The sequence below is a fragment of the Rattus norvegicus genome, chromosome 4 (genome assembly GCF_021556685.1).
Source record: "Rattus norvegicus strain SHRSP/BbbUtx chromosome 4, alternate assembly SHRSP_T2T, whole genome shotgun sequence".
Lineage (NCBI taxonomy): Eukaryota > Metazoa > Chordata > Mammalia > Rodentia > Muridae > Rattus > Rattus norvegicus.
Window position 1 is genome coordinate 153,046,724 of NC_141537.1, and position 17,765 is coordinate 153,064,488.

The window sequence follows — 17,765 nt, forward strand, 5'->3', positions numbered from 1 at the left end:
GACACAGGCTGGAGTTCTCACAGAGAAAGGAGCCTCCCTTGAGGAAATGCCTCCATGAGATCCAGCTGTAAAGCATTTTCGAAATTAATGATCAGGCTTGCCTAGGAAGCGCAAGGCCCTCGGTTCGGTCCCCAGCTCCGAAAAAAAAGAACCAAAAAAAAAAAAGAAATTAATGATCAGTGGGAGGACCCAGCCCCTGTGGGTGGTGCCACCCCTGGGCTGGTGGTCCTGGGCTCTATGAGAAAGTAGCTGAGCAAGCCAGGGGAAGCAATCTAGTAAGCATGGCCTCTGCATCAGCTCCTGCCTCCTGTCCTGTGTGGGTTCCAGTCCTGGCTTCCTTTGGTGATGAACATCAATATGGAGGTGTAAGCTAAATAAACCCTTTCCTCCCCAACTTGCTTCTTGGCCATGATGTTTTGTGCAGGAATAGAAACCTGACTAAGATACTACATACACCACTTCTTCCCAACCAAATGTTGTGATCCAAGAAACTTTCGGGTGGCCATGCTTTCGATTCTCCAGAACAGTGAGTCTCCCCACTTCTCACAACCGCTCAGTCTGTGCCCTTTTGAGCTGTGAGGCCCTTCTCAAGCCAGGCTTCTCAGCCCTACCAGACATTCTGCTTCCACCACCACAGATGGCTCTCGGATGAAGTGAGTTTAGCTTTTGCACGTAGGGAGGCCTCCTTTCCTCGGGAGACACCTCACTATGGTACTGCCTCAGGCTCCTTCCAAGTGGACAGGGGTCTAGCACCAACAGCAGGAGCCTTCTTTTGGGGGTCACACCTGTGTAGGCTCACCCTCTATTCCAGCTTGCTCCTGGGATATAATCTCAAAGACAGATCCTTAAAAAGTGATGGTACATGCCTTTAATCCCAGTACTTGGGAGGCAGAGGCAGGCAGCTCTCCATGAGTTCAAAGACAGCTTGGTCTACAGAGTGAATTCCAAAACATCCAGTGATACCAATGATACCCTGTCTTGGGGGGGGGGGGGGGACTGGAAAGATGGCTCAGTGGTTGAGAGCACTGTCTGCTCTTACAGAGGTCCTGAGTTCAATTCCTAGCAACCACATGGTGACTCACAACCATGTAATGGGATCCAATGTCCTCTTCTGGTGTCTGAAGACAGCTACAGTGTACTCGTATAGATAAAATAAATATTTTTTTAAAAATCCTTAAACTACATATACCCCTAGGCCAGGAAGACTGGCCTCTCCACCTCCATGACAGCCTTGAGACCACTGTACAGGTTGATCTGATCTGTCACAGCCTTTAGAATGTGCAACATTGCTAAACTTAACTTCTTTCCCTTTCTTCCCTCTCCTCCCTCTCCTCCCTCTCCTCCCTCTTGTCCCTCCCCTTCTCCCTGCTCTCTCCTTTGTCTCTCCAAAAAATTATCACTATCTCTCCCAAAGTTTTAAAGTGCAAGATGCCTTTTGTAGCCAAACTTATAAATATTTTTGGTCCTTTGTGTGTTTTCTCTGCTTGTTGTGTTGTTCAAGATCACAGAGTTTGCATACCTCTGTCAAACAAACCCTTACGCTTTAACTATCCCGAGACAGGTTGTCATAGTCTTACATTGCTGTGATAAACACCCCAACAAACACAACTTAAGGAAAAGACAGGGGACTAGATAGATGTCTCGGTGGTTAGGGGACCAGATAGATGTCTCAGTGGTTAGGATACTGGCTTACCCAGGTTCAGTTCTCAACACCCACGTGGTAGGTCATGGCCATATGTAATTCCAGTTCCGGAGGATCCAACACCCTTCTGACCTCCTCAGGCACTAGGTACACACGTGGTAAACAGACATGCACACAATCGGAACACCCACATACCTCCCCCCACCTTGGTTTTTTTGAGACAGGGTTTTCTTTATAACCTTGACTGTTCTGGAACTCACTTCTGTAGACCAGGCTGGCCCTGAACAAACAGTCTACCTGCCTCTGCCTCCCAAGTGCTGGCATTAAAGGTAGACACTACCACTGCATAGATAAAAAATTTTTTAAAGAAAATAAGGACATGTTTTAGCTGACAGTTTTGAGATAGAGTTCATCACAGCAGGGAAACCATGGCAGAGGAGCAGTTGGTCACAGTGCATCCGCAGTCAGGAAGCAAAGCTGATAACTGATACTGCTCAGCAACACTTTATCTGTTTCCAGTCCAGTGTCCAAGCCAAAGAATGGTGGCACCCACTTTCAGAGTCTGTCCTCCTACCTCAGTGAACCTAATAAAGATGATCCCCCATCCAGAGCCTGCCCCACCTGGGGATCCAGCCATATACATACAGCCACCAAACCCAGACAATATTACTTATGCTGAGAAGTGCACGCTGACAGCAGCCTGATATAGCTGTCTCCTAAGAGGCCCTGCCAGAGCCTGACAAATACAGAGGTGGATGCTCACAGCTAACCATTGACCTGAGAACATGGTCCCCACTGGAGGAGTTAGAGAAAGGATCGAAGGAGCTGAGGGGGCTTGCAACCCTATAAGAACAACAATGCCGGGGTTGGGGATTTAGCTCAGTGGTAGAGCGCTTGCCTAGGAAGCGCAAGGCCCTGGGTTCGATCCCCAGCTCCAAAAAAAAAAAAAAAAAAAAAAAAAAAAAAGAACAACAATGCCAACCAACCAGAGCTCCCAGGAACTAAACCACCATCCAAAGAGTACACATGGACAGACCCATGGCTCTGGCTGCATGTGTAGCACAGGATGGCCTTGTCGGGCATCAATGGGAGGAGAAACCCTTGGTCCTGCTAAGGCTCAATGCCCCAGTGTAGCAGAATGTCAGGGCGGGGAGGCAGGAAAGGGTGAGTGGGTGAGGGAGCACCCTCATAGAAGCAGGGAGGGGGGGATGGGATAGGAGGTTTATAGATGGGAAACCAGGAAAGGGGATAACATTTGAAATGAAAATATAAAACTATCCAATAAAAAAAGGGGGAAAAAAGACATATTCAACTTAAAAAAAAAAAAAAGATGCTTCCTCAAAGGCATGCCAAGAGGCTAACCCGACCTAAAAACTCTCTCAAATGGTATGTCTGGAGACTTGTCTCCTAGGTGATTCCTATCAGGTGGACAGTCATCAGACAGAAAATCTTAAGTTTGTTACATTATGTCATAAGCATAATTTGGATTCAATTGTATTAAAATGTTTATAAATGTTAGTTATTCTGCCACTTAATAAAGAAAAGCATGTGTAAAGGTTGTTAACATTCCAAAGATGATAAGTACACTGGTATAAACTAAAACCAGTCCTCTCTGTAAAACGTGCTTCTCTTAAGCTCTGATCTACGCCAAGCAACATTACAAAATGTGACCTAACAAACAAAGTTTATCAAATTTATCGAGATGTGTACTTGTATTTTTGCTGTTTATCAGGCTTTTAATTCCTTGTAATAAGTCCTAACAACATTGGGACTGGTTTTTATCATTTTATTACTCTTCTGACCATGTGGGCACCAAACAGGCATGTGGTGCACAGACAGGCAGGCAAAACACTCACACACATGTCTTTTTCTTTTTTTTACATAAAAATGAAGAGCCAGGGGACTCCTGAAAGGCCCCTAAGAGTAAGAGAAAACTTTCTAAGGAGTATCAGTTTATCTTGACAGAAAAAAAGAAAAGAAACTAGGGGCTGGAGAAATGGCTCAGTAGTTTAGAGCACTGGCTGCTCTTCCAGAGGTCCTGAGTTCAATTCCCAGCAACCACATGGTGGCTCATGGCATCTATCTGATGTCTTCTTCTGGTGTGCATAAAGACAGAGCACTCACATACATACATACATGCATGCATACACACACAAGCGTGCGCGCATGCACACACACACATCTTTCTTAAAAAAGAAAAGGAGGGGTTGGGGATTTAGCTCAGTGGTAGAGTGCTTGCCTAGCAAGCGCAAGGCCCTGGGTTCGGTCCCCAGCTGCGAAAAAAAAAAGAAAAGAAAAGGAAAGAAAACCTCGTTTGGGGCTACCACATTTCTGTTCTTTTTTTTTTTAACAGATTTATTTATTTATTATATATAAGTACACTGCCACTGTCTTCAGATACACCAGAAGAGGGCATCAGATCTCATTACAGATGGTTGGGAGCCACCATGTGGTTGCTGGGAATTGAACTCAGGACCTCTGGAAGAGCAGCCAGTGCTCTTAACCACTGAGCCATCTCTCCAGTCCCACCTTTCTGTTCTTAAACACCCAGCAGGAATGTATAACTGAAAATGAAAGAACTGAGAGCAATATTTTAAGACCAAGAAGCCCCTCCCCAACCATGATAAAGGACCTCCAGCCCCCCTCAGCTGTGTCTTCTCTCTAGAAACATGACCACAGCCTCCTGCAGTGTTTCTCAACAGATTCTGGTTTTTGTGACTCTGGGCAAGTCCCCTTCATCACCCATGTCATCAATCCTTTCTAGGACACTTCACACACCCAGAGTGAAGTGTAAGCATCCCTATCCCCTTTACAGACGCCATTTAGTAACTGGGGAGTATTTTTCTTTGTTTCAGTCTGCTGTCTCTTTAATAGTTGAGTCTCTGTATTTTTTTTTAATTTACTTTTGGTGCGTGTTGCAGTTGTTGGCCACATTTCTATTAGCATATTATTTGTCTTATTGACTTACATGGTGCCTGTCACTAGGGTCCCCTCCCCCCAGCTTTGTCTTGTGTTGTCTTCCTTTGGTGGTGTTGGCCACAAAGAATGTTGACTTTTAATCTTTTCCTTGCCTACTTTTGTCCTCGTTATCATGGCTGCACAAACCCTTTCCTACGCTAAGATTATAATCCCATTGATTCAGTTGTTCTTGTGGGGCTTTGATGGCTCTGTGCTTTATATTACACATTTGATCCGTGTGGAGAGGGTCTTACAATAGGAGTTCATTGAACAGTTTATTCATCCAAATAGTGAGACTGTCATAACTCTCACTTTCTGAATTGTCATTCCTTCCCCAAGTGATGTAAAGTGCCAGGGGTGAGGATGTCTTTAACAAGCATTTGAATCTGCACTAATAGAACTCCCCTCGAGCCCTCACTCAGCACCCCCTTCCTGATGCACATGTTAAGATGCAAGTGATAGCTGAGGACTACACCCCATTTAAGATCTGGGCAAAGACTGTATGTCTGGGGACTCTAATCTTTCAAACCCAATCCTAGTCACTCTATCAAATGAATCTGTAAGATGGTGTGTAGTTAATAATGCCTGCTGTCAAGTCCGATGACCTGAGTTCTATCCCCTGTAGGAAGGGGCAGGCCCACTCATACCAATGATTCTCTGGCCTCCACAAGTTTAGCAAGGCATCCCTCACATCCACACACACTAAACAAAATGGGATCAGTTTTTTCAAAATATAAGTGTACCCATATCCCCAAGGCTGTTTAAGAGAAGCTTTGCGGGCTGGAGAGATGGCTCAGCGGTTAAGAGCACCCGACTGCTCTTCCAGAGGTCATGAGTTCAATTCCCACCAACCACATGGTGGCTCACAACCATCTGTAAAGAGATCTGATGCCCTCTTCTGGTGTATCTGAAAACAGCTACAGTGTACTTATATATAATAAATGAATAAATAAAAAAAATTAAAAAAAAAAGAGAAGCTTTGCAGATTTATGAAGGAAATGTGATTTATTGTCTCCCCTGACGGCCCCCTCTTCCTACCAAAGCTTTCTCAACTATTTCCTTGGCAAGATCTGAAATTTGTCCTAATCCCACATCTGGTCTCACAGAACAGAGATATCCTGTGAAGTCAAATGTTTCGTCCAGTCTGACATTGGTAATTCTGGGGAAAGAACAAGGGAACTGCAAGGGGACACATTTCTTATGGTCTCTTTCATTCAATAGGATAGATAACTAAGTCCACTAAGGGAGGAGTCTGGAGGAGGCGCACTCAGGGCTCCAGGGTGAGACTAGTGTCCTAATAGAAAAGCTATTAAGGGCTGGAGAGATGGCTCAGCCGTTAAACCGAAAATATAAGAAAGTCTATTAGAAATGCATATACATAAGTGCAGTCGATGGACGTTTACGGCATTTTAAGAGAGCTTTTATTTTATGGATGTTCAATAGCATCCACGCCCTTTCCAGAGCCAAGGACTGAGCTACCCAACTGCTGGAGCTCTAGCAGCTCCTTGGAAGAGGGCTACTCTCCCATCTTCTCGGTAACTTTTAGAGGGTTCAAATCTCAACCCTTGGGTCACACTTCGTCAGTTAAGAAGGAAATGTTAAGTGTCAACTCAGGGAATACTGTTTCCTCGAGTTAGTTCCCTTGGCTCGAAAGTCTTCCGAGCCCGCGTAGGTGCCCTGTGGGGTCCTGGAGCTGTCGGTCCAGGGCTCCCCACAAGTGAGATCCCCGCCCTGGGTCGCGCAACTGTCCGGGTAGTACCTAAACTCCGAAGCACTACAGTGCCTTCTCCATCTTTTGGGTGAAAAAAACTTATTACTCAGACCAGAGAGTGCTCCTGATTCTTTGTCCAAAATACTTGCTCCCGGCTTCTGAGCCCTACAGAGAACCCTGAGTCTTCTGTAGTTTAACGCCACAAGCTTCCCTAAGCTTTAACTACCGCTCCTCCACAGGACGGCGCTCCCCTCCAACCAGAACCAGCCAGCGCCCGGCCAGCGATCTTGGTTTCTGCCGCGGCACCGCGGCGACGCTTCCCATAGTGCCTCAAGGCACGCGCAGGCTCCTGGGAGTTGTGGTCCGGCGACGCGCAGCATTGCAGCGGCTGCTACGGGCTCGACGCCGGCTTTGTCTGTCTGCGGGCGCGCGCCGCTGCGGTGAGTGAGGCTGAGGCCGGGTCTGTACGCCCGAGAGAGGGGGCTGTATCTTGAGCCTGCCGCTCCGGCCAGGGCACGCGAGCAGACCAGGCCGGCCGCCCGGGCCAAAATCGCCAGCCGCAGACAAGGATGCGCTGGTCGGAGAGCGGGTGGGCCGCGGTCTGCTGCGGAAGGGCCTTGCTGCGATGTCGGGGTCCTGGGGACTGGAGCCCCGCGAGCGTGGGAGGGGCCACAGGAATGTCCAGCTAGGCCTGGAAATGCAAAGTCCGCGCCTAGGGAGCTAAGAGGGAGTGGCGTTCAGCGTGGGGGGTAATTCATCCTCACCCAAAAGCTCCTAATACCTCCTTAGATTTCTGCCAAACCCTACAGATCACCATGTTTTTCCTCCAGCCCCTCTCTCCTGAAAAAGCACCATTTTAGGTCTTGGATGTGTAGGGCGTGTCTCAAATGTAAGAGATCCCTCACTTTCTGGTCATCTGTTCTTCTGAGAGCTGTCTAATGAGAGAGTGTTAACTTGTTTACTAAGTGAAGTAACTGGAGTCGGGGCTGTTAGGCTGTTTTGCTCCAGGTCAATCACCGAGTGAAATAAGACAAAAATCCAAGTCTGTCAGAACCGAATTCTGAGCCGTGATAACATTTCTGATAGGAAAAAGCAGCGGTTTGTGCTATGAAACCACTCTCTTCCAATGTCCTCAGGAATTTGATTGCTCTGTCTTGACAATCTCCTGTTGTCAGTTGCCCTGTTATTAATCAGGGAGATCTGGAGACACAGCTGGCTACCTCTTAGCAGGTAGAGAGGTTCAGGTACATACTGTGCTCACTTATTTTGACTTAACCATGTTCTCTAGACACTCCAGAGACAAAAGTCCAACCCCAGGAGGTACCATGTGCTTTTCTTTGTGGATGTGCAAGAGGGGCTGGGGAGGGGTTGTTGGTTTTATTTTATTTATTTATTTTTTTTCCCGGAGCTGGGGACCGAACCCAGGGCCTTGTGGTTGCTAGGCAAGCGCTCTACCACTGAGCTAAATCCCCAACCCGTTGGTTTTATTTTTAATCAAAAATATCTTGGGGTTGGGGATTTAGCTCAGTGGTAGAGCGCTGGCCTAGCAAGCACAAGGCCCTGGGTTCGGTCCCCAGCTCCAAAAAAAAAGAAAAAAATATATCTTTACTTCGAACTGAATGCATTTGGAGCATGACAAGGGACCCCTGTGTTCCAAGTTGGAAGTGAATCCTTCAAAGATTTCTTGTCATTAGGATTTATAACTGAATGGATAGACGGGTTCACCTCTTGGTTAATAAAATAGAAAAGTGTACCATCAGATTGCTAATTCATTAAACTCGGAGTCCAGCATTTTGATTGGCCATACTGGAACAAAGATTATACTGTACCACTTCCTAAATACAGTGTAAATTCAGGAATTTGATCCTTAAATAAGCAATCCACAGAGGGGGGAAAAAGTGATGGTTTGGGTTTAGAGTCTACTAAGAATTGCCAGAAGGTAAGAAGACCGCCTTTGTTAGGTCCCTGTAACTTCAGGGGAACTGGAAAGGAGGCCTGATGCTATTCCTTCATAACACGGGTCAGGAGGGCTGAAGTGCTGACTTCTTAGGCTCAAATAAAATCAGCAGTTGCCTGGGAACTAGAGGACCCCACTTTCATGTCAAGACCAAATACAAACAGAAGTGGCCCTTTCCTGGGGACTAACAGTAGAAACTCCTGCTTCTCTGCCGTCCGATTTCCTCCACTTCTTTGTTCCTAGATCCGTTTCTGCTCCATCAGTCCTGTTATCTTTGGCCCACTCTGCGGTGACATTACCTCAGTTAGTCGGGTTTCCTGTGTTTACACTCCAGACTGATCTCAACTCTCAGCTCTGCCCCTTACTGTTTTGGCTTTTGGTTTGGTTTATCTAGCTTTCCTGTCCCTCAGGTACTCCAGCCCAGCCCATGGAAGCATCATACGAAGAGGCGGTGACCAAAGTCATCGAGCAGGAGCGGACATGTTTGGGTTTCCGACAGCCACTCTGCTGGACTGTCATGGAAGATACGCGCAGAATGTAGCATTTTTCAGTGAGTGCACCAGCTGCTTGCTGGGATGACTTCAGAGTCCCTCTAAGAAGATGCAGTCATTTGGTGAAGCTCACTGTTCTTCCGGTCGCAGGAAAAGCCTGCAGGCTGAATTGGAAGGGAATTGGAAGGGAGAGTCAAAAACCAAGCAAGAAAACAGTTTGAGGCAGGACGATGGTGGTGCATGCCTTTAATCCCTGCACTTATGAGGCAGAGGCAGGTGGATCTCTTGAGTTAGCCTGTTCTGTAGATTGAGTTCTAGCACAGCTGGGGCTATATAAAGAAACCCTGTCTTGGGGGAAAAGAAAAAAGAAAAGCAATTTGATGTGGAGGAGATCTCGAGGTCGTCTCTGACTGAAGGAGAGCTCTCTGCTCTAACACTGAGTATGAGAAAGATAGGGAAACAAGGAAGAGAGAGAATGTATATGCTTGTTCAGTGCTTCTGTAGCTTAATGCGCAGGGAATAACATGGGTTTTAGAAGAAGGAATCCCAGTCCTGTTTGCAATACTAAAGAAGTTCCTGAAGCTTCAGGCTTTTCATCTGTGCAATGGAACAGACAGTAAGCTGCATCTTGTAAGAATTCAAGGCATGGACGGAAAATATCTGAAATTATACCAAATATTTTCTGAGATCATAAACGTCTATAAGGGAGCAGACTGGGGTAGGGTGACTGTGATGAAGCCAGTGCCGGGTAAGCCTTGTGGCTTCTCACTGGGATCCGTCTCTCCTTTGCTTGGCTTTATGCTTGTTTGAACGCAGTGCTTTTAAGCTTTAGTCCCTTCCTATCCTGACTCTACACCTGTTTGGGAGTCAGCTAAAACTTAGGTAAAAGCGGGGTTGGGGATTTGGCTCAGTGGTAGAGCGCTTGCCTAGGAAGCGCAAGGTCCTGGGTAAGGTCCTGGGTTCCGAACCCAGCCCCGGAAAAAAAGGAAAAAAAAAAAACTTAGGTAAAAGGTTCTGTGTGATTCTCTATATAGTTCCCTTAATTTCATGAGCCCTTTGTTTGTTTTGTTTTATTATCTTTTTGGACCAGGCTTTCTCTGTACCCCTGGCTATTCTGGAACTCACTTTGTAGACCAGGCTGACCCTGAACTCACAGAGACCTGCCTGCCCCTACCTCCTGAGCACTGGACCCAAAGATGTAAACCACCACCACCTGGCCTGTGAGCCTCTTTTTTTGGGGGGCTTATGAAATGATCTTGTGAGGGCTGGAGAGATAGATGACTTAGCGGGTAGCACTGGCTGTTCTTCCAGAAGACCCAGCCCCAAGCACCTCCTCCAAAAAAATTAATAGTAATAATACTATCTACGTCCCAAGAATTTGAGAGGCCACATTAAATTTGAAGGCCTAGCTATGGAGCATGCTAATATTTGAATCCTAGATTAATGGTTAGGTGATCTCCCCATGTTCTTAGTTTCTTATCTATGCAATCTCAGGATGGTCAAGACTCAGTTATACAGAGTTCGCAGGCTAACGCCTGGCACAGAAGCCCGCTAAGGATTGTGTTTCTCTCTCCCTGTTCTTCTCACTCAGCGTATTGGTGCATCTTACATGACTTCCCTCTCGTTTTACCAGATGTGATGACAGAAGCCCACAAGTATGATTCTTCAGAGGCCACAGGATCCTCAAGCTGGGATTTCCAGAGTTCTTTCAGAAGAGAGAAGCTGGAACAAAAGTCCCCAGATTCTAAGGCACTCCAGGAAGACTCACCTGGAGTGAGACAGAAGGTCTATGATTGCCAGGAGTGTGGGAAGTCTTTCCGTCAGAAAGGTAGTCTAACATTGCACGAGAGAATCCACACTGGTCAGAAGCCCTTTGAGTGCACCCAGTGTGGAAAAAGCTTCAGGGCCAAAGGCAATCTAGTCACACATCAGCGAATACACACGGGAGAGAAGCCCTATCAGTGCAAAGAGTGTGGGAAAAGCTTTAGTCAGCGAGGCAGTCTAGCTGTCCATGAGAGACTCCACACTGGACAGAAACCCTACGAATGTGCCATTTGCCAGAGAAGCTTCAGGAATCAGAGTAACCTTGCTGTTCACCGAAGAGTCCACAGTGGTGAGAAGCCCTATAGATGTGACCAGTGTGGAAAAGCTTTCAGTCAGAAAGGAAGCTTAATTGTTCACATCAGAGTTCACACGGGTCTGAAGCCCTATGCGTGTTCCCACTGCAGGAAGAGCTTCCACACCAGGGGGAATTGTATTCTGCATGGAAAAATCCACACGGGAGAGACACCCTACCTCTGTGGCCAATGTGGAAAAAGTTTCACTCAGAGAGGGAGCCTGGCTGTGCACCAACGAAGCTGCTCACAACGGCTCACTCTGTAAGCACTCTCTTCAAAGGCAGTTCTTCTTACAAATTAAGAGTACAGAATCCTCTGTAATCAAGAATTTTATCCAGTGTCGTAGGGTAAGTGGAAGTTCTTTCAGAAGGACCAGCATTTAATAGGGCAGACTGACTTTTCTCCCTTTCCCCCAAATGAATATGAAAAATAAATGTCCTGTTTATCATTATCATGTATTTTTCATAATTTCTTCATTTTGATATAATTTCCCGAGGCATACTCATTAACCTCTCCTGTTACAACTAACCTTTTACTTAGTATAGCAGATAGGGATTTTAGAGTTATAGTCAATACCATAAGTCTTTTTAAAAAATTATCTCCTGGGCCAAAGAGATGGCTCAGTCACTAAAGAGCAAGCTCACAATGAAAAAAAAAGTCTTCATTCCCAAGGTCCTTTCCTTCTATACATATTCAGTTCCATCTGCATTTATGGCCACTGAGTGGAATCCAGGGGGTAAATCTGTTTATTGAGTAATCTCTTTATTGAGCCTAACTAGTAAATCATCCTAGCAATGTAACAAGTCACCAGTATCCATGGCGGAAGCCCCAGCCTTACAAAACAAGTTTCCCTTGCAAGCTTGCAAAGGTTCAGAGTGCATGTGGAGATTTGCTTCAGTGCTACACTTCTAATTAGAGCTAGCTGTTTTCTAAGACTCGTGTACTTGAATGTTTCCCTTAGGGGAAGTCCAAACTCCCTGAGGAACGCAGTGGCCTTCACTCTTAACGTAACTCCTTTGGAAACGGCAGCAGTCTGGAGATTAGGAAACCTGGGCAGAAAGGACAGAGTTGTCTGGGAACTGATCCTCTACCGACTGAGTAATGAAATCCCACTCCCAGCTGTACTGTGCTCCTCCTACACACTGAAACTCCGGAAACATAACTCCCTCTGAATTCTATTTCTACCTCCGGGCACTGAGACTTGGAGAAAACGAAGAGAGGAGAGGTTGGTTTTGTGGAGAGGTTTTTGTTTTTTAATCTGAAGCCACTATTTATTCTCCCTGCTGAGCTTTTTGTAACTAACTGATAAAGGATGTAGAACACTTCCCACATTAAGGCACTGTCTCAATTAGGGTTACTATGGCTACCGTGAAGCACCATGACCAAAAGCAAATTGGGGAGGAGAGGGTTTGTTATCAAAGGAAATCAGGACAGAACTCAAGCAGGACAAGACCCTGGAGGCAGGAGCTGATGCAGAAGCCATGGAGGGGTGTTGCTTACTGGCTTATTCCTCACGGCTTTCTCATCCCGCTTTCTTATAGACCCCAGGACCACCAGCCCAGGGACGGCCTCACGCACAATGGGCCGGGCCCTGCCCTATCCATTCCTAATTAAAGTGCTTTACAGGTTTGCTACAACCCACTCTTCTGGAGGCATTTTCTCCACTGAGGCTCCCTCCTCAGGTGACTTTAGCTTGTATTAAGCGGATATACAGTCATTCAGCACAGGCACCATTCTGTTCTCTGTAGATCTTATAAATGGTGGCCTCATAGTCTGAAAAGACTCATGAGAGCAAATTATCATCTGCAGGGGTAAATTATGTCAAAGGTCTTTGGACAATCAAACTCTGATTGATAAGTGATAAAGAATACTTCCAGGGGACTGGAGAGATGGCTCAGTGGTTAAAAGCACTGACTGCTCTTCCAGAGGTCCTGAGTTCAATTCCCAGCGACCACATGGTGGCTCCCAACCATCTGTAATGGGATCTGATGCCCTCTTCTGGTGTGTCTGAAGACAGCTACAGTGTACTCTTATGCATAAAATAAATAAATCTTTGTAAAAAAAAAAAAAAAGAACACCATTTGCTCTTCCAGAGGTCCTGAGTTCAATTCCCACAACCACATGGTAGCTCACAACCATCTGTAATGAGATCTGATACCCTCTTCTGACAGGCAGACTGCTGGCTACATAATAAATAAATAAATAAATAAATAAATAAATAAATAAATAAATAAATAAATCTTTAAAAAATAAAAAAAAGTAGAGAAAAAAACTGGAACGTTTATGCAGTGGAAGTAAATCCAGCAATAAAATATGAATGAACAAAACATGGACAATATTACAGATAAATCTTGCATTGACAGAATCTGAACATATATGACTCCCCTTGTGTTTCTTCATAGAATAGGAAGGACTGATTATTGGCTTGAAAAATCAGGAGAGAACTTTATGAAGTGAAGGGGGAAAAAGTTCTAAACCCTCAAGTGGTGTTACATGAGTCTATATAATCATTACCATCTACTGAATTCACAATTAAGATCTGTACATGTGGGGGCTGGAGAGATGGCTCAGTGGTTAAGAGCACTGACTGCTCTTCCAGAGGTCCTGAGTTCAATTCCCAGCAACCACATGGTGGCTCACAATCATCTGTAATGGGATCTGACACCTTCTTCTGGTGTGTCTGAAGACAGCTACAGTGTACTTATAAAGTAAATAAATCTTTTTAGAAAAAGAAACTGTACATGTAAAGTACACCACAGTAGCAGTCAGGCAGTTTTTAGCATCACACACAAATTCTTTGTCATTCATTTTTGAAAAGGTAATGTCTGTGTCTATCTACACAGGCTGATGACTGCTTAAGTTAATAGAAAACAGAAACGATGATATCGCATTACTTCCAATGATAGGCATGAAAAGCCCTTACAAGGTCTGCAAAGTGTGCCTGCACCTTTGGGAATACTTGCTCTATGGGAAATCAGTTACTACATCAAAAAGAAGCCACTGTGATATACAAGCTTCGTGTATCCTCCAGTTGATAGCTCAGCTCAACAGACCGTGTCAACCCTCTCTTTTTTTTTTTTTTTTTTTTTTTGGTTCTTTTTTTTTCCGGAGCTGGGGACCGAACCCAGGGCCTTGCGCTTCCTAGGCAAGCGCTCTACCACTGAGCTAAATCCCCAACCCCGGTGTCAACCCTCATAAGTTTGTTCTCTTGCTGTGATAAAATGCCCTGAGGAAAGCAGGTTGGGGAAGAAAGCATATTTTGGTTTACAGTTCCATACCGAGGAAGGCATGGCCAAAGGAGCACAAAGCCAACTGGGTCAGCAGTCCAGAAGGGAAGATGGGGCTGAGCTGTAAAACCTCAAAGCCTGCCCCGGGTGACATAGGTCCTCCAGCAATGTTCCAGCTCCCAATGGTTTCATAACCTTCCCAGGCATGCCACCAGCAGGAGAGCCTGTGAATACTTCACAGTCAAAGCCCAGCAGACCCCCAGCCACGGTAAGGACGCTGATGTCCAGCTAGGGAAATATTAGGTGCCTACAGTCTCGGCTCACACCCGACAGTTATGCAAAAGATCCCATAGTGTCAGCCAAGCCCAGTTCTTATCTGGATCCCTCCTGAGTACATTCAGGGATGACAGAATGTACTTTCCTAGAGTTGTAGAGCCCAGAGCTCTAGCTTCCTACCAGCTATTGGATTAAGTCTAAGGAGCCAGCAGAAGTTTTCTGACATCAAGTAGCCATTCCCTTGAACAAAGAAGCCATCCTTGCAGTTGCTAAATGAATATTCTATGATAAGGCAGCTGAGTTATAGCAGTGACAATACATCACATTTGCCATATTATATCAGCTGGAAACAAGTTTCACACTCTCCCCACACTCAAAGGCAGGGGTATGACTCACTGGCAGCAACCTTCAATATTCATTTTCTTTCTTTCAAGACTCACTACCCTGCCCTGGCTGTCTTAAAACCCACTACGTAGGCCTGGCTGGCCTCAAACTCACAGAGATCTGCCTACCTGCCTCTGTGTACTGGGATTAAAGGTGTGTGCCGCTATGCGCAATTAGAATATGCAGTTTCTGATTTGGGGGGTTGGTTTTTGGGGGGTAGGGGTTGCCCCTTTTTTGATTTTTCAAGTCAGGGTTTCTCTGTGTAGCCCTGGCTGTCCTGGAACTCACTCTGTAGACCAGACTGGTGTCAAGCTCAGAGATCTGCCAGCCTCTGTCTCCCAAGTGCTGGGATTAAAGGCAGACACCACCACCATATAGCAATTATTCCTTTCTATCTGCTGAGACAGTACTACAAACCAAGTGAGTTGAGACAAGAGTGTGTCATCTGTGGGTTCTGGAGGCTAGAAATCTGAAGATAAAGTGTCTCAGGGTGACAGTCCCGCTGAGGCATGCAGAGTATAGAAACCTTCAACTCCTTTTGGTTGCTAGTAATCGTTGGTGTTCCTTAACCAGCCACAGGACTTCATTTCTACCTGTATGGTCTCATGGCCTGGCATCCCTGTGTCTCTTTGTCTCTCCTTACATAACATCAGTCCTGTTGGATTAAGGACCTCTCTCACTACAGTCAAGCCTCATCTTAGCTAATTACATCAGCAAAGACTATTAGTAAGCAGGCTGAAGCCATTACACTTAAGACGCATGTCTACCATAGTGTCAGAAACATCCTTTGGAGAGAAGCATACGCATCTAACATAGTGGGTCTACAAATACGGTTCAGCATCAGCATCATCAGAAAACTCGGTAGAAATCAAAATCTTCAGCCCCTGTCCGACACCTACTAAAAATGTAATTGGGCAGGGAGAAGGAAGGGAAGGGAAGCAATCTGTTTAAATATGTCTGCTTTGCCAGCTGCGTATCTGACTCCCAATCCTACAGGCCTCTCCATGCAAATATAAACCCCCTCGGGGAGAGAGTAACAAGCAGCAGGCAGCCTAGACTTCCCTGCCTAGCACACAGGGTATCGAGAGAAGGCACATCTTTTTCCACGATGGGTTCCTGGTTATTGGACTTAGTCTTCAAGATGCAATGCCACACAGTTCGACATTAGTAATAAACGTGTGGTTTCTGACCTAATATTTTAAGATTTGGGTTTTGGTGGGGTTTGTTTTGGTTTGGGGGGCAGATGTTTGTTTGGTTGATTGGTTTGGGTTTTGGTTTTTGGTTAGTCGGTTGATTGGCTTTTGAGACAGGATTTCTCTGTGTAGCTCTGGCTGTCCTGGAACTCACTGTGTAGATCAGGCTGGCCTCAAACTCAGAGATTTGCCAGCCTCTGTCTCCCAAGTGCTGGGATTAAAGGAGTGCACCACCACTCCCAGCTAAGATTTGGAGTTTTATTTTTATTTTAATGTTCAGTTATAAGTGGGTCAAAATGAGTTCCTACCTTTTGAACTGCATTTCTAGCACTCTCACACTAGAGGAGTGTTTAAAACAATGCTTGGTCTTCCCTTGGCTCACTGGTCCTGGCTAAGTGCTGTTGTTTAAGTGGAGACAATTGGTGCTGATGAGGCTGGGGTACTCAGCTACTGTCTTGTGGTCTCTGACTCCCCAGACATGGTCAGAGGGCCAAAGGATCAGTGGGAGCCAAATATTTTCTAGTACTATGGAAAGTGCCACTGGGAATTCTCATGGTGATTGTGTTGCATTTCTAGTGTGTTGGTAATGTTGATTTTTTTTACAACATTAATCCTGCCAATGTGTGGCTGCGTGCTACATCCTTCCATCGCCTCATGTTTTCCTCAGTATCTTAAAGTTCTTACTGTTGAGATCTCTCTTCTCCTCAGCTAGGTTTTCTCCTGGGGACCGAACCCAGGGCCTTGCGCTTCCTAGGCAAGCGCTCTACCACTGAGCTAAATCCCCAACCCCTTCTCCTGGGTATTCTTTGAAGCTGTTAGGAATTTGGCTTTTCCCTAATCTGTTCCCCAGCACATTGTTGGTATGTAGGAAAGCTATCGGTATTTTCTGTTGATTCTGTATCCTTTTACTCGCTGAAAGTGTTTATCAATACTAACAATCTTCTGGAGGGGTATTTCGGGTCCTGTCACTTCCAAGCAGTCACTTCAACTTCTTCCTCTCGTGTACCTTCTTTTTCCTTCTGCTCTGCTGCTTTATCTAAACTTCGAGCACTGTGTGGAATAAGAGAGTGGAGACTGGAGTGTGTCCTTCCAGTTTTGGTTTCAATCTCAACAGGAATGCCACAGTCCATTTTTGACCGGATTGCTGGCTTTCTTTGGTATTAAGTTGTTTAGTTTATATAGTCTACATCTTTGTCCTCTGTAATATGTATAGCTGGCAAAGATTTTCTCCCTCGACATTGGTGCGTCTTTATTCAGTTAACTGTTAGTTGTATAAATAAACCCTTTTTAATACCGTGTATTTGGGCTGGAGAGATGGCTCAGTGCTTAAGAGCACTGACTGCTCTTCCTAGAGGTCCTGAGTTCAATTCCCACCAACCACATGGTGGCTCACAACCATCTGTAATGGGATCTGATGCCCTCTTCTGGTGTGTCTGAAGACAGCTACAGTGTACTCATATACATAAACGTAATAAAATCTTTTTTAAAAAAAAGAGGATAATGTTTTAGATAATGATGGGGTTTTTATCCTAGGAATTGTAAACAGAAGATGAAGACAAAGGCGTAAAAGTCCCATCGAAGACCTGAGCGAGCTGCACAAGGCTTATGGAGATGAGGTTGTCGCTGTCTGCAGACACCAGAAGGGGGCATCAGATCCCATTACAGATGGTTGCGAGCCACCATGTGGTTGCTGGGAAGAGCGATTAGTGCTTTTAACCACTAAGCCATCTCTCCAGCCCTGAAAATGAGGTTTAAGGATGATATATGTTAGAAGATTAAAGTTTATTAAAACTCTCTAAGGTGCTGGTC

The 17,765-nt window shown here is 45.5% G+C and overlaps 1 protein-coding gene across 4 annotated transcripts; it reads left to right on the top strand.

Annotated features, from left to right (window-relative positions):
* Positions 1-6,686: 6,686 nt before the first annotated feature.
* Positions 6,687-12,948, top strand: Zfp637 (zinc finger protein 637). Of its 4 annotated transcripts, none has more exons than XM_087658190.1 (5): positions 6,687-6,751; positions 8,679-8,818; positions 10,351-10,587; positions 10,988-11,137; positions 11,838-12,948. In XM_087658190.1, the coding sequence occupies exons 2-5, from the start codon at positions 8,749-8,751 to the stop codon at positions 11,855-11,857; spliced, it is 477 nt and encodes a 158-aa protein (XP_087514316.1). In that variant the 5' UTR covers positions 6,687-6,751; positions 8,679-8,748; the 3' UTR covers positions 11,858-12,948. The 4 variants fall into 4 exon arrangements, with proteins under 4 accessions (XP_087514316.1, XP_087514317.1, XP_087514315.1 ...); XM_087658191.1 differs by having other exon boundaries at positions 10,393-10,587; XM_087658189.1 differs by having other exon boundaries at positions 10,393-11,137.
* Positions 12,949-17,765: the final 4,817 nt, after the last annotated feature.